Here is a 14,504-nt window from a genome sequence, read left to right as displayed (position 1 = left end):
CCCAACCCACACTCCAGCCCTGCCTGTTTTGCTTTAAAATAAAAGAAGATAAAAAAGCCCCAGAGTTCCAAACCAAAAGATGCTCAGAAAGCATAAAAAATGGAGGAGAACATGTGAAACATGATGGAAAGTAGAACGAAAGAAAGGAAAATCTGGAAGTAAAATAATCCATGAAACTTTTCACAAGTCCAAGGGTGAATTCTGAAAAGAAAGGCTGTCACAGACCAGCACTCTGGTGTGGTCCATGGCTTAGCCTGGTTCCCCCAAACTCAGTGCAGTTTCAAACCCAAATTTTGGAGAGGCACAGCCCAGACCACAGGGTGCATGGAGGCTTTTGAGGTGGGGCCAGCTGCCAACACAAAATGTGTCACTGTGAATCATCCACACGCCAGTTTCAGTCTAAAAAACTGTTCCCTGAATCATGGTAAAAAAGCACAAATGTTCTGCTCTGAAACAGAAAACTCACTGACTCCTTCTTGAGCCAAAAATAGGGGAAAGGGTTATGTAATTCATTCACTTTGAAAAATAAGCATTTCAAAGTTATCTAAACAGCACTAATAACTGGGAAATCTCTGTTTATTTAATCAGTCCATTCTTTGCTGGGCTTGCTGCTGGTGCTCCAGGCAAGTTTGTCTCATTCACCTTAAAACAACTGAAACACAAAACTTCCCCCGACAGCTGTGAGAGGCTGGCAGGGCAGCAGCTCCACTCCACATCTACCTTACCACCTTAACCATGTGCTCCTAAAAACATCCCAGTTCTTGTTGCACACCACGTTGTGAGCAGAAGCTGGAAGCATTTTGTGAGTAAGTCTTGGAACAAGCTGCTTTCTTAGGGTGACCAGTCCACATTTTATCACTGGTTTGTCCCATTTCCAGCTCCATCAGCTTGGCTGGACACAGATTTCTGGCAAGTTGCAGCTAGAATTACAAATGAAAATGCCATGATTATTTTCAGCTGAAATTCTTGTCTCCCTGGATAAGTACTCCACTTCCCTCAGCAGTCTTTGCAATTCATTCTTTGTGACCAGACACAAAAGCCCTGTTTTCTATGAGATCGCTTATCTCCAGCAAAGCTTCAATGGAATGTTGAATAAAGGCATCAAAACTCTGTCAAAACAACCACTGCCGCAGCCTGGAAAGGAGTTTTTCAAGGCTTCTTTCTTGATGTTTGCTGGTGATAATTTTAATCAAGTTCATTCCCAGAAAGGGTTGGGGGATTTTCTCCCCATCAGCTTTTTGGAACATTGGGAACAGCAGTGTCCAAGGTCAGGCTGGATGGGGTTTGGAGCAACCTGGTCTAGTGGAAGTTGTCCCTGCCCACAGCAGGGGGTTGGAATGAGATGGTCTTAAAGGTTCCTTCCAGCCCAAGCCATTCTGTGATTCCAGGATTCACCACTGATGGTCTTTGATGGCCAAACCCATTCCTGGGTGATTCCCAAGCATTGGGATCACCCAGCTGTGAGGAAGGAAACCAGCTTTGCCCCACCACACCACAACCCCCTATTCGGGACTGGTGTCTGTTTATAAGTGAAGGCAGCCAGGCAGAAAGACTCTTTCTCCACCTGAGTGGTTTCCCTGCTGCTGAGATGCTGACCTGAAAGGCTCCAGCCATGGGCTGGTCTTGGCAGGAGAGCAGCTCTGCTCCAGAGGGATGCTAGGTCTGGAGAGGACAATCCATCCACCCCTTGCCATGGCTCCATGGAGCACAAGCAGGTTTTGCTTGTGTGAAATTTGTAGGATAGAAATAAAGGGAGATTTGCTAACTGTTCAGGTTTTCATAGAATGATCATTGCTTAGCCACTCAGCACAGAAATTTTTCCTGACATCCAAGCTGACCCTCCCCTGGTGCAATTTGAGGCCATTTCCCCAAGTCCTGTCACTAACTGTCTAGGAACACAGGCTGACCCTCAAAAGTGCAAGGAGCTGAGGTGTGGACCAGCCTCCCAAAGAGCAAAGAAACCCATTGCTGAGAAGGAATTAATGCTCAGGAGGTTTTCAGCTGTGCTTCAGTCTTGTCTCAACAGTCCCCACAGGTCACAAGTCAAGATAATCTCTCCAGCCCGATCGATGCATGTGGCCTTTTAAGCAAGCTGCTCTCTGCTGCCGTGGGGCTGGCTCAGGAAAGGTGTTACTGCAAATCCACATGGAAAATCAGGCATTGCACCCTGACAGACACAGCCCTGGCAAAAGGCACCTGGCACAGCCCTGTAAAACTGGGGAAGAAAGGAAAAGTCTTGCAAATCACCTGAACCAACTCCTTCTCCCGAAAAATCGCCTGGAATTAGTTTTATTTTTTGCTGAATTGGACAGCCTTTCTGATTTAGAGCACCAAGGGAAAGCATTCCCTGTCTCTTCTGAAATTCAGAGGGGAGGCAGATGGGAGGAAGTCAGTCTGTTTGCAGGCGTGTGGCTGCTGTGCACAGCTCCAGCTGCAGTTGTAGAGCTCCAGTCAATAGCTGCTTTACAGAAAAAACAGTTTTGTTTTGCAGGCACAAAGACCTCTTCTATCCCTACCCAGCAGGAGGTTTATAAAACTGTCATTTCTTGCCCTGTTTCTGCCCTTGCCTCTTTGCATCTACTTCTTACAGGCTGCCAGTGGGTTTTTTTATTGCTTTGGGTGTTTTCTTTTAATTGAAACAGAGTAAATTGCATTTTCCCCTAAATAGCTGATGAGTTTAACAAAGTTTTCCATTATTTCATGGGGGGATAAAACCAGCAACCTTCAGAGCAGAGAACAGAAACATTATTTGAACTTGGTTTATGCAAGAGCACAGAGACATAACCCTGCAATATGGGGGTGCAGCTCCTGAGGGCCCTTAAAAGCAACTTTTGCCTGGGCAATATTTAAGGGATGAAGTTTAGCACAACACTACATGATGTGAGAAAACCTCTAGGGTACGAGCAGCAATTTTCCCTTTCCCAAACACACTTGTTTTAAAGTCATGAAGACACCAGTAAGCTTTATTTTTGGTTGTTCACTATATTTGTAACAGTCTTTACTGCACTAACTCCATTGATAACAGGGGGGAGAGGGAAGAAGAAAGCAATCATGAAAGGGTTTCTTTCTGCCTCATCTCCCTCTGATAAAGCCATTCCCTGCAGATCACATCTCTGGACCTTTTTAGAGGAACTCTAGGCAAGGAGGGACAGGGGTGGGAGACTCATTTTCTGGGAATAGATAGAGCTGGGAAGCAGCAATGCAGCTGGCATCTCATTCCCAAAAATAAATTACTCCTTCCATGCTTCATCTTCCTTCTCTTTTCCTACAGGACCCCTAACATTAATATCACTGGTGAGCAAGAATCCTGTTCTTGCTGATAAAGAAGAAAAGCAGCTCTATCCTAAAGCTCCATCCCTGTTTTTAACCTGGAACACTCCTCTTCCTTCCAAGCATCTCCTTGAGCTGCCAGCCTGCCCCTCAGGCAGTGGGAACCACCTAGAGAGGGGGAATTGAAAGGGCAGGTTGGCAAGAGATTGCACCAAGCTGAAACCTTGTTGAAACAGGACAAGAGCATGGGAAACACCAGTGGGACCTGATGGGACATGGGAGGAGCAGGGAGGGTTTGTGGCTGGGAGCCACAGCCTCTCTGTTTTGTTATTTTCCTCTATCTGCCCTGGCCCCTGAGAAAAGCCCATTTCTCTGGGTAATTGCAGTTTTGTTTTTTGGAAGCACTGCCCTGGGACACGCTTCAGTGACACCCCCACACTTGGGCTTGTGATGATCCAAGGGAAAATGCATCCATAATGGAGCTCAGCTGGAAATTCCTTTAGCTTTTTGCTGCTCCTGAGCAGAGTGTATTCAGCAGTGACACAAGGTCTAATAGGCTTCTGCTGTTTCCTTTGACTCAGAAAAATGGCTATTGCAGCTGCTGGTGCTCTGTCTTCAAACAAACTCCCTTTCTTGCTAGATACTAAAGAGTAAATGGTATTTCCTTGGCTCCAGGATGCTCTTGGAAAACAACCATCAGATCAAGCAGTGCTTCTGGCCATGCTGCCATTGCACTGACCTCTCTCCACTCAGAGCTGGACTGGTTATTCCTTTCTGGCACTCCAACGCTGCCCTCAAGAAATAACTTCCCTTGGGAGTCTCCCCACTGCCTGACTCCCTCTTGGAGAAAGGGAGGGAGAGGTTTCCTTTCCCCTTTGCCTCAAGAGACAAGCTCTTGGCAAGCAATGGCTGCAGCAGTGACAGAGCCAGTAGCTGTATGGTGACACAGGGAGCAAGCGGCATCACTCTGGTGGGGCAACAAACAGCTTTGGCCACATTTCACAGGGTGATGTGGGTCACATTTCTCCTCCATGAAAGGTGAACAGAGTCAGGGACACAGAAGGATCCCAAACAGACACAAACCCACACAAACCTATTAGCAAATCCCACCATGAGGTGCTGGACCCAGGGCATTACACCTGACAAATTCACCACACGAAGCCACAAAGGAATAAAACAGCTCCAGATGATTTCAGGGCATGAGAATATGCTCAGTATCATCTTAAACTTGGTGAGATTAATTTCCCTGACAGCCTGTTTAAACGAAAAGTGAGTTATCTGATTAAAAGAAATAAACCCCTCTGCAATGCCCTATTGCGTGACCAGCACAAGCAGCTTTTCCAGGTTCTCACCTACCTGGATGGCAGCATTTCCCAGAGGTTTTCATGCCTCCAGCCCTTTTCTTTGGCTGTGCAATCCCAAGCAAACTCTCGGGCACTGATTTTTGCAAAACAGCAGGCTTAGATATAGATTTCTGGATTCAAATATTGCCAACTCTTGCCTACAAGGCACAGGGCACAAATCAGCACTGCACAAACCAGAGCAATAGAAAAGCCAGGCTGTTAATCTTCATAATGTGCCTCTCAGTGGGGATTTCACTTGAATGTTATTTGCATTAAATATGATACTGAGTGGTGGATATGCAGTTATAAATAAATTAAAGGCCATGTTTAAGTCAAGCAGTGTCCCCCTGTTGACTGCAGACCCAAGTGTGAGAGCTGTTAGCAGTGGCCTGGGCAGCTCTGCTCATCTGCATGACTTGCTGAAGGGAACAGTGGTGCCAAGGTCCATCACTGGTGCCCTGAGGAACTCATTTTGGGGGAAATTAACCTGTTTAGTGAGGTTTGTGGTGTCAGCCCAAGCTCTAAGAGTGCTGGATGTATTGTGAACCTTTTTGCTTCCCTCTCCCCTTTCCCACAGAGCATCCTCTTGGGCTGCTGAGGATGGAGCAATGAAAATTCAATTAGACTTTCAAGGGACAAAAAAAAATTACTTATCCCAAAGGAGAAGTGAACTTCTGGGTTACTTTATTGCTGCTTTTCCTCTGTGTTTTTCTCTGCTGCAGCTCCTCTCAGCCTTGTGGAGCCTCAGGTATTACAGGGTTTGTTTCCTGGCATGGTTTGATCTCTAGGCTGGACTCAGAGCACCAGGCTGGCCCTGTGCCCTGCTGCACTCTGAGATACTTTCTGACCAAATTCCTGCCTTTTTTTTTTTTCCCTTTCAAGGGATTTTCCATCCTGCATCAGCCAGGAAACATCTGCAAGCTGTGGGGGAGACAAGCCTGAGGTAGAGTTTTCTCCTTGGGTTAATAAGTGCAGTCTATGAAGTGTTTGGGGCACACACAGCTCCCCATCGTTGTACCTTGAGGTCAAATAGTCTCTCTATTAGTCTGAACCTATCCTTCTCCTTCTGCCTACAGTGCTTCATCAAACTTGACAGACTTGGATTTAAGGAACAAGTATGACAGTGTCACAAGCCCGTGACTGACAGCAATAAAAAATGAAACATGGGAAACTCAAAGGATTGAGCTTCTTTTTCTCTGAATTAAATGAGTATATTAAAATGTATAAATTATCCCCGTGGGGGTAAAATGTAAGGTCTTTGCAGGAGGAATCAATAGTGATGCTAGCGATGAGTTAAACTTTCCCGGCAGCTGTGTGAGCTGCATTTTTATGAGATGGTTTTGAAAAAAATCATTGACTAAGAGGGGAAAGTGGGTTAATTTCTTATTGAACACACTCAAATACTTATGGACTGATTAAACAAATTCTCCAAGGGAACAAGGTGGTACAAGAGTCCTACCACATATTAAGACCACATTGGCTCCGTTCAGCAGTGCAGACATCCTTTGTTCTTGATTAAGTTAAAATTAATAGGATGTGGCATTGCAATGACTATATTAATTAGCTCCTTGGAGTTCTGATCAAAAGTAAGGGTCTGCTGAGCCAAATGTCATCTTGCATCAAAGTGCTGCTGGCAGATGTGCAGCAGGTCCCTGCGCCCAGGTCTGGGTGAAGGTGGTAAGCTGATGAACCCCTTTTTCAAGGTTAAAGAAGGAAGAAAATGAGATGGTTAAGGGGTGAGATTGCTCCTCCTCTGGCTGCCTGACACCTCCCAGAGCCCTGAGCTCAGAGCCAAGGCAGCAGGGAGCAGCAGCAGGGCTGGGCTGCCCAGGAGGAGAAGGTAACAGGGACATCCTCTGCATGGATGAACCTGAGCACAGGACAGCAAGGGCTGCTCCACTGCAGGTGACAACACAGCCACGAGCAATGCCACCCTGCCCAGGGTGTCCTCTGGCACAGCTGGCCCTCCAATGCCTCTCTGATTTACTGAATATGCTTTCAGCTCTGTCCATGACTCTCCAGTGCTGAGCTGCTCCCAGCTTTTTTCATGAGCATTTCACATAGAAGATGCATTTTATCCCTTTCAAATACTAGGCTTTATGAAAGTTTACATTTTTTCCCTTGTTTTTTTTCTTTTTTCCATTTCTACTGGGAAAATCTCATCTCTTTGATTTCTGATTTCAGTTGACAATTGTCCCCAGCCCATGAGAACTCAAAAGCTTCAAAGCAACCTCACAGAACTTTTCCTCAAAAGAAAAAGTTCAGCTAAAAAGACTTTGTCCATTCTATATTCTTTTTTTCCTGGGTGAGGAAAAGCTCCCACAGAGCTGTGCCCAGCAGTGCACTCTGCACTGAGAATTAGTGAAGTGAAAAAGCCACAGGAGAGGAGAGGAGGAGAGGAGGAGCAAATCTCCCATGCTGAAACCACCTGTAGCTCCTGCAGCCCACCAGATGCATCCTCTCCAAAGGCCAAGATGAGAGTCACACAGCACAGCCCTGTGCCACAGCATCCTCTGTCCTGGCAGGGCTGATGATGGATTTCTGGTACTCCAGGGTGGGAGGAGGAGGATGGACCTCCTCAGACAAGGCACTTGAGTAATGGGACACAAATTTTTCTCACTACTATTTTCCTCCCATATACAGAAAGTTTAAAAAGTGAATGCAGAAAAATACTGGGAATGAGCCATCAGCTCAGAAATTTGCTTCCCAGTCAGGGTTAGTACTCCACCTTTTCTAAACCCAGACACTTGTTCTCCGAATAACTCATCATCTCAACTGAATTATCATCATTGTATTTTTTTTTTTTTATCCCATACCTAAGAGATTTTGAAATTGGATAGAAGAAATGGTATCCATGGGAGGCAAGACATGGGGGAGATATTACTGGAACAGGAGGAGTGAGCTGAGCATTGGAAGCATCTCCACCTTCACATGAGTGAGTGGCTTGTACCAGAGGGCAAAGAGCAACCAGACAGGTTGGGAATGGAATAACTCAGACTCATCTGCCTAATATGAGGGAAAGGAGGGGTGTCAGCACTGGGACTGATGGGTTTGGCATCTAATGTTGTCTGCTCTAGGGCTCAGACTTCCCACTTCATCAGCCCAGGACCCACCAGGCTCCCCATCCTCCATACCTCTTTGCTCCCTGCTGCCCTGGGACCCTCAGCAAGGGACAACTTCACAGCAGGGAAAACGCAGTGGGGACACCATGGAAGCCCAAATTCCCCTCTGTGCCCCACCCAGGCACCCCTGTGTCCCACAGGGGGATGCTGCTGTCCTGCCAGCCTCAGGCAGGACACAGAAGAGTTTCTAAATAGGAAGCAAAAGTGCCATCTGTGAGTCTCGAGCAGATGCTGCAGAGATGAGAGTGAAATTCTTTAAGGGAAAGGAGGGGGGATGTAGGGAAATGACAATTAAATAGCTGTTTTAAATGATCTGAAAGATTAAAGGCAGATGAAGGTTTTTGGATTTTTTTTCTCTGGGAAAAGCAACGATGAGATTACCTTCATCCCTTCTGCCTTCACAAACTGCTGGTAAGAGGAAAACCCAAGAGCTGAATCGATTGGCCACATTTCCTCATTTTTTTATTATCTCTCCAGCTGCCATCTCGGGAGGGGGGAGGGAAAAAGAAATCAAGTGAATTAAAATCAATTGGAGGGGGGGAAAAAAAGAGAAGAAATTATGTAAGAACTGGCAAAACACAGCAGGCCAAGTGGTTATGTAAAGCAATGAACACAAGAGCTTATTTAAATTAGATCTAGCTGCGAGACAGAGCAGAGTGTAAACGGGCTGGGATTAGGCAGGCTGGGCTGTCGTGCATATGCTGAGTTAAAGCCCTGGGTTCCCTGAATAGTCCATGAAAAAAAGGCAGCTTTTTAGGGATGCTCCCACCACAACAGATGGGAATTGCTGCTGGGGCAGGAGTCCCTCTCCATCACTGTGGGGATGGATCCAAACGCATTCACACACCAATATCTTCATTTTCTTGTCTGCTGGAGGGTGTGGCAGCACAGTGACCTGATGGGACACAGTTCTGCCACAAAGGTGCCATTTTTGGTGCCATCAGAGGGGTGAGTGGCACCCAGGACATCTCTGGTGCAGTGAGTGATTTAGAACAGCCCCGTTACCAAAAGCCACAGTAGGAGTTTGGCTGTGACTTAAGGAAATCAACTTCAATTCCTCTAGTCAATACCAGTATAAACAGAGGATTCCTGAACTATTGACTAATCCTGGATAGGATTTGCCAGCAAACCTGGAGGGAATTCAGCCACTTGGTTTCATGGCTCGCTGTTTTCATGCAAGATGGAGAAATGCTTGTCATGTTTATTAACTTGGCATCACAGATCTGATGGTGGGCAGATCCACAGCACCAGGGCCGTGAGCACATCCCACCACCCTGCCAAGGTGCTCCCCACCAGAGGAAAGTGTAAGGGAGTGTTTGCAGCCTTGTACATGGAATTAATAACTCCGTGAGCCTCTCAGACTAATGGGAATTGAATAGATGACCATGGTAATGGATGTCAAGGCTCCTGGTCCTTCCTTTCCATCCTCTTCACCCTGAGACTCTTCAGCAGGTCCCTTCAAAGGCATTGCAAGAAGAAGTGTGGGCAGAAATAAAGCTGCTCAAGGAGCCCCTTGAGCAAGCAGTTGTTTCATGTGCAGAGTTATTTACTCCACAAATCATCCAAACTGTGAGCAGGCTTCATAAAACATAATAAACAAGGGCTCTGGAGGGCTGGGTGAGCTGCAGCCACGCAGGGTGGGCTGAGGCAGAGCAGATCCACAGCAGAGCAGAGCTCCTTCAAAAGGCTGGGGAGGTCCAGTGGAGCTCCCCAAGTGCTGCCCTGACAAATGAGCAATGTGGAGCTGCTGGAGCTGTGGCAGTTTCTGGAGGAGCAGGGCCTGCTGCCATGTGTTTTAATAAATGGGATCACACCAGCTGTCGGTGCAAATAAAACATTAGCATGTGTCAGACACGCTACCCAGGCACTTGCTGTAACTTAGGGGACATTTTGAGGCACAGCCAGTTCAGTGCAGGCTGTGCCATGCCACTGGGAAAACATCTTCCTCTCCCTGCTGTGAATTTTGGGGTGCCAAGAGCTGTCCACACTCAGGCTCCCCTTGCACATGTGCCCAGTCCAGGCTCAGATAAAATCCTGGGATTTCAGGTTGAGGAGCTGCTGGCTCTGTGTGTAGGGAATGATGGTGCACCAGGATTTTAGGTATTTCTTTCAGCTTCCCCTCTTTCCCCAGGTTCTGCTGTGAACCTCTCCAGAAAACAGGTCTGGAGGTAAGGAAGCAAGAAGCAGTCAAGGAAAATCAATTTGCAGAGCATCTGGCCATTAAAATTCAGAGCTTTTTGAGAGTCAGGGCTGAGAGCGTGCAATGTTAATGGCACACAGGGCTGCACATGATGGGACAGGACTGTCACTGGGATCCTGCTCTGAGGAAGGTGATCCCAGAGCCAACCCCACAGCTACAAACCCACAAGTGGACAGGGAAACCTCTCATCCTGCCTCAGAACTCTATCACTGCCACAACAAGCTTTAAAACCTCCTTCAGCTGAAGTGCCATGAAAACATGAATTCACCTGTATGGCTTTAAGAGGTGTTTAATCTATTTGGAAAAAGAAGCTAAAATTGGCTACAGTGCTTTTCAGGGGATGTCTGCCAGCTAAAGAGTTTACTATGCCTAAATACTGTGGCTGTAATGGACTTACTCCTGTTACCAGATCCCACGTGGATGCCAAAATCCAAACCAGACATCCCTGACTGACAGAAGCAACATGAAAACCTGGCAATGGAGAATATCTAATAAACCAGATGCGCAGGCTGATTGAAGCAGCTGCCAGGACAGGGATGAGCAAAGCTGGCAAATAGTTCTAAGAATTCCACATCAGAGGCCACACAGGGCTTATGCCTTGATGGTGAGAGGTGAGATGTGCCTGGTGTACAGATTGTGGGGACACACAGTGTCACCCTGCAGAACATCTCACTTACTGCTCTTCCTGATTATGTGCCGCCCTGAACAATTTGTAATTGCTAGAAGAATATCTGTAATTACCTCTTACACTTGTTGTGGAGCTTAAGTGGTGCAAGTTAATATGTGCAAGAACAAAATATCCTGAGTGTTGTTTGAATAATTGCCTTTTTTATTATTATTGTTACAAGGAAACCTGGTTGTTCACAGTCTAATTTCACCCAGGAATGTCCATTAAAACTTAAATATTCAAAGCAAATGCAGAGGAACATTTTCCAAAATCAGAGATGTTAAATTACTACAATGAAATAGGCCCTTCCAACTCAGACTATTCTGTGATTCTGTGAAATATTTTTATTCCAGGAAGCTTGTTCCAGTCCAGAGAGGATCATTCTCCTGTAATAATCCCAGAAAACCACAGCTCACACTGGGCTCTGAGGATATAAATGGTTACAGTCGCCCTGTTCTGGGACAGGCTTTCAATCAGCCAACAAATGAAACCACTTGGAGAACTGATGGCTTCCAAAATAAACTGCCAGTTTGCTTTAGACAGTTTGCCAAACAGGAATAGGAGTGAAATACGTTGAGTGATTTATTACGAGCGATTTGCCAGCTCAAGCAAGTGCATCATTGCTCTCCCTAATTTAAAGACAGCAAACAAATGCAAAGAGATGCAGAGATGCTCTAAAGCAGCTTGAACCCACCAAGAACGACCAGATCTCCAGATTGCCACCCAGCAAGACCTCTGCACGTCACACTCCACATCAGCACTGCCCTTTCCCTTGCGGATCTTCCATCATTTGCCTTTTTTTAAGCCTCTGCACGGCTCAGGATGTGTGAGCGCTGCTCACACGCTGTGCAATGGTTTCCATTAACGCACTTCAAACCTGACTTGCAGCTGCTTTGCTTATTCACTCCAGAGCCTTCCCCAGCCCAGGGCCCTGCCTCACGTTGTGTGATGCTTCCCTGTGCTCAGAGGAATGGAGTGAAACCACGAAATAGCCTTCCTGTCTTGGCAAAGCTACTTTTGCAGCCAAACCCCCCAAGAAGGAACAGATTGACACAGTTTGGAGTTTGGTTCTTCTTTCTACCCCAACAGCTGCCTCTTTCTTTTAAGTTTTAAATTAATTCACTAGTTAATTAAATATATATAGATGAGGAAAAGCCCACAGGTGAACTTCACGTGCACATAATAAATTCATGTCTGCCTACTCCTGACTTGGCAAATGGGATAAGGTATAGCCTGAATAATTGCAAGACTGTAAGGCACACTGAGAGTTGTTTAAAGTGTAATCTCCAAAGATATGGATAGGAAATAATCCTCTGGGTTTAGCCCTGCTATGGTAACAATGAGCATCAGTTTAATCCTAGGAGGAAGATGAGTGGAAATAATGCTTTTCAGTCCCATTGTTCTCAAATCAGATGGCTCATGTCTCCTCAGAGAGTAGAGAATTTGGGTTAAGTACACTGGGCTGCCGCTGACAAAACCTTCCAAGCATCTACAGGAGAAATGCAGCCCTCACCATCTCAGATGAAAGTTAGGATCATGACCAAATGCAGAGTGAATCCAGGGCTTCCATCAGGGCTTGATTTTGGTTCACTGGTACAGTACAGAGGGAAACTGGGAGAGTTGTGACTAAACATCTACGGGCTCTGGTCTTAAATCTAAGTGCAAGTACCCTCACCTGCATTTAGTGGGCAGGAATGGTTCTGATTCATTTCCTTTTAAGTTCCCTCCCTTTGAGTGTGGGAACATCCCAACCACTTCAGTGCACATGCAGCTTTAAATTCCAACTGCCCGCTGATTAACCCCACCCGAAATTCATGTTCCAAATAAAAAATTGAGCAGCTATCACATGCAAGCCTGGCAGCCCAGGGACGATGGAGATTGGTGTCTTGCTCTCTTCTGTCCCTCCTTCCGTGTCTCTTACATTTTTCAAGCCCGATGCTCCAGTAAACAAACGCCTCAACCCGCCAGAGCACTGGAGCACGGCAAGTGTTGATGCTGAAATCCTCTCCACGCATGGGCGTGTTGGATTTAGCACCGTGTGGAGAGCAGCAAAGCCGTGCTGAAGTCAGGAGGGGCTGCCAGTTAAACTAGCTACAGATTTCTCCTCAACAGCAAAACCAGCAGCCTCTGGCTTCCACGATGCAGCTCCTTTTCGGATGCTCATGCTACGCCTCGTGTCCAAAACTTTCTGAAATTAGGAGCTGTCACTACACTGGAGAGCTCTGGATCAACATAAGGAGCTGGGAGGGGGAGAGATGGTTTTATTTGCCCTGAACTTGCCGGCAGCTTTCCAGCAGAAGGGAAGGAGATGCAGAAAATGCAAAGAAAGGGTGGAGATTTAGGGTTTCCTGGCGATGAACTGTCACCTTTGGGGGGACCAGAGAGTCCCCGGCGCGACAGAGCGGAGCGGGCTGGCTGTCCCGGGCTCTGCGGCACCAGGAGCTCCGGACCGGGACGAGGGGCGCTCCGGGCACAGGAAGGAGCTCCGGGGAGGGTTGAACCCGCTCGGGGTCGGATTAACCCCAGGGCAGGATGTGCCCCGGCGCAAGGTCTCTGCTCAGCGTGGTGGGGCAGAGGGAGGGGCACAGGGAGCCGAGACTCCTCAAACCCCCACTAACCCCTCCTGAGCGCATACCGGGCCGGAGAGTCCCGTCAGGGCTGCCCGGGACATCCCCGTTCCTGAGCCGGTCCCGCTCCAGCCTCCCGGTCCTGCCCCGCCCGACTCGGCAAAGTTTGACCAGCCGGGGGAGGGGACAGCTGCCCAGCCCCGGCCCCCCGGCCCCTCACCTGGATGACCGTCTTCAGCGTGGAGGTGTCCACGATGGCCGTGCAGACCAGGGAGTCGGGATCCTGGGCGTTGACGTAGATCTGCCCCATGGTGAAGATCATGGGGATGGCGAGCAGGAAGGAGGCGATCCAGATGCAGCTGATGAACTTCTTGGTGCGGCTGCGGGACATGATGCTCTTGGCCTTGAAGGGGTGGCAGATGGCCATGTAGCGCTCCACGCTGAGGCTGGCGATGTTGAGCGCCGTGGCATAGGTGCAGGCGTCCCGGAGGAAGTAGTAGCCCTTGCAGACGGCCCCCCCGAAAGCCCAGGGGTGATGGACCCAGATGAAGTTGTAGAGCTCGATGGGCATGCAGAGGAGGAAGATGAGGAGGTCGGAGAAGGCGAGGCTGGCCAGGTGGTAATGCACGGTGCTCTGCAGGTTCTGCAGAGACTTCTTCCGCACCAGTGTGTACGCCGTGATGGAGTTGCCCACGGTGCCCACCAAGAAAAGAGCCAAGTAGATGACGGTCACCATCACTTTGGAGTAGATGTCGGTGTTGACGTCCAGGTCCTCCTCGTCGGGCACTTTGGGCAGCAGGTCGGAGCGGTTGGACGCGTTGGCATAGCCGCTGGGGTGCGGGTGCAGCGGCACGGCCGGAGCCGTGGCGTTCGGGTGCATCCCCGGCGCCGGGCAGCGCCGCCCGGACCGCCGCACCGCCCGGAGCCGCCGCTGCGCCCGGCGGGGAACTTGGCTCGTTTTAATGCGGCGGGAGGAGCCGGCGGTCCCGGGGCTGCCGCGCGTGTGCGAGTGCGAGACGCGAGACGAGAGACGCGCCCCCCGCCCGGCGCTCCTCCGTGCGAGCGCCCGCAGCCCCGGCTGCCTCCTCCCCGCAGCCCCGGCTGCCTCCTCCCCCGCGCCCAGATGTGCCCCGGCAGCGCGGGAGCCGCCCCGCACACGCACCGCTACTGCACACGCACACACGCACCGGTACACACACCATACGCACCGGTACACACACCATACGCACCGGTACGGGGAACACACACACTGATACACGCACCATACACAGCGGTACACTCACCATACACACCAGTACAGGGCACACACGCACCGGTACGCACACGGTACACACA

At 48.7% G+C, this 14,504-nt stretch overlaps 1 protein-coding gene across 1 annotated transcript in view; it reads right to left on the bottom strand.

Annotated features, from left to right (window-relative positions):
- The window catches only part of NTSR1 (neurotensin receptor 1), a 53,604-nt gene extending 39,369 nt beyond the window's left edge, over positions 1-14,235 (bottom strand). The window contains exon 1 of the mRNA XM_085078997.1: positions 13,390-14,235. Coding sequence (XP_084935123.1) covers positions 13,390-14,049 — 660 coding nt within the window. The 5' untranslated portion in view covers positions 14,050-14,235. The remainder of the gene's footprint in view (positions 1-13,389) is intronic.
- Positions 14,236-14,504: the final 269 nt, after the last annotated feature.

The sequence above is a fragment of the Lichenostomus cassidix genome, chromosome 20, assembly GCF_008360975.1.
Source record: "Lichenostomus cassidix isolate B80296 chromosome 20, HeHo_3.0, whole genome shotgun sequence".
In the NCBI taxonomy this organism is placed as follows: Eukaryota; Metazoa; Chordata; class Aves; order Passeriformes; family Meliphagidae; genus Lichenostomus; species Lichenostomus cassidix.
This window is presented reverse-complemented; position numbering and strand designations above follow the sequence as displayed.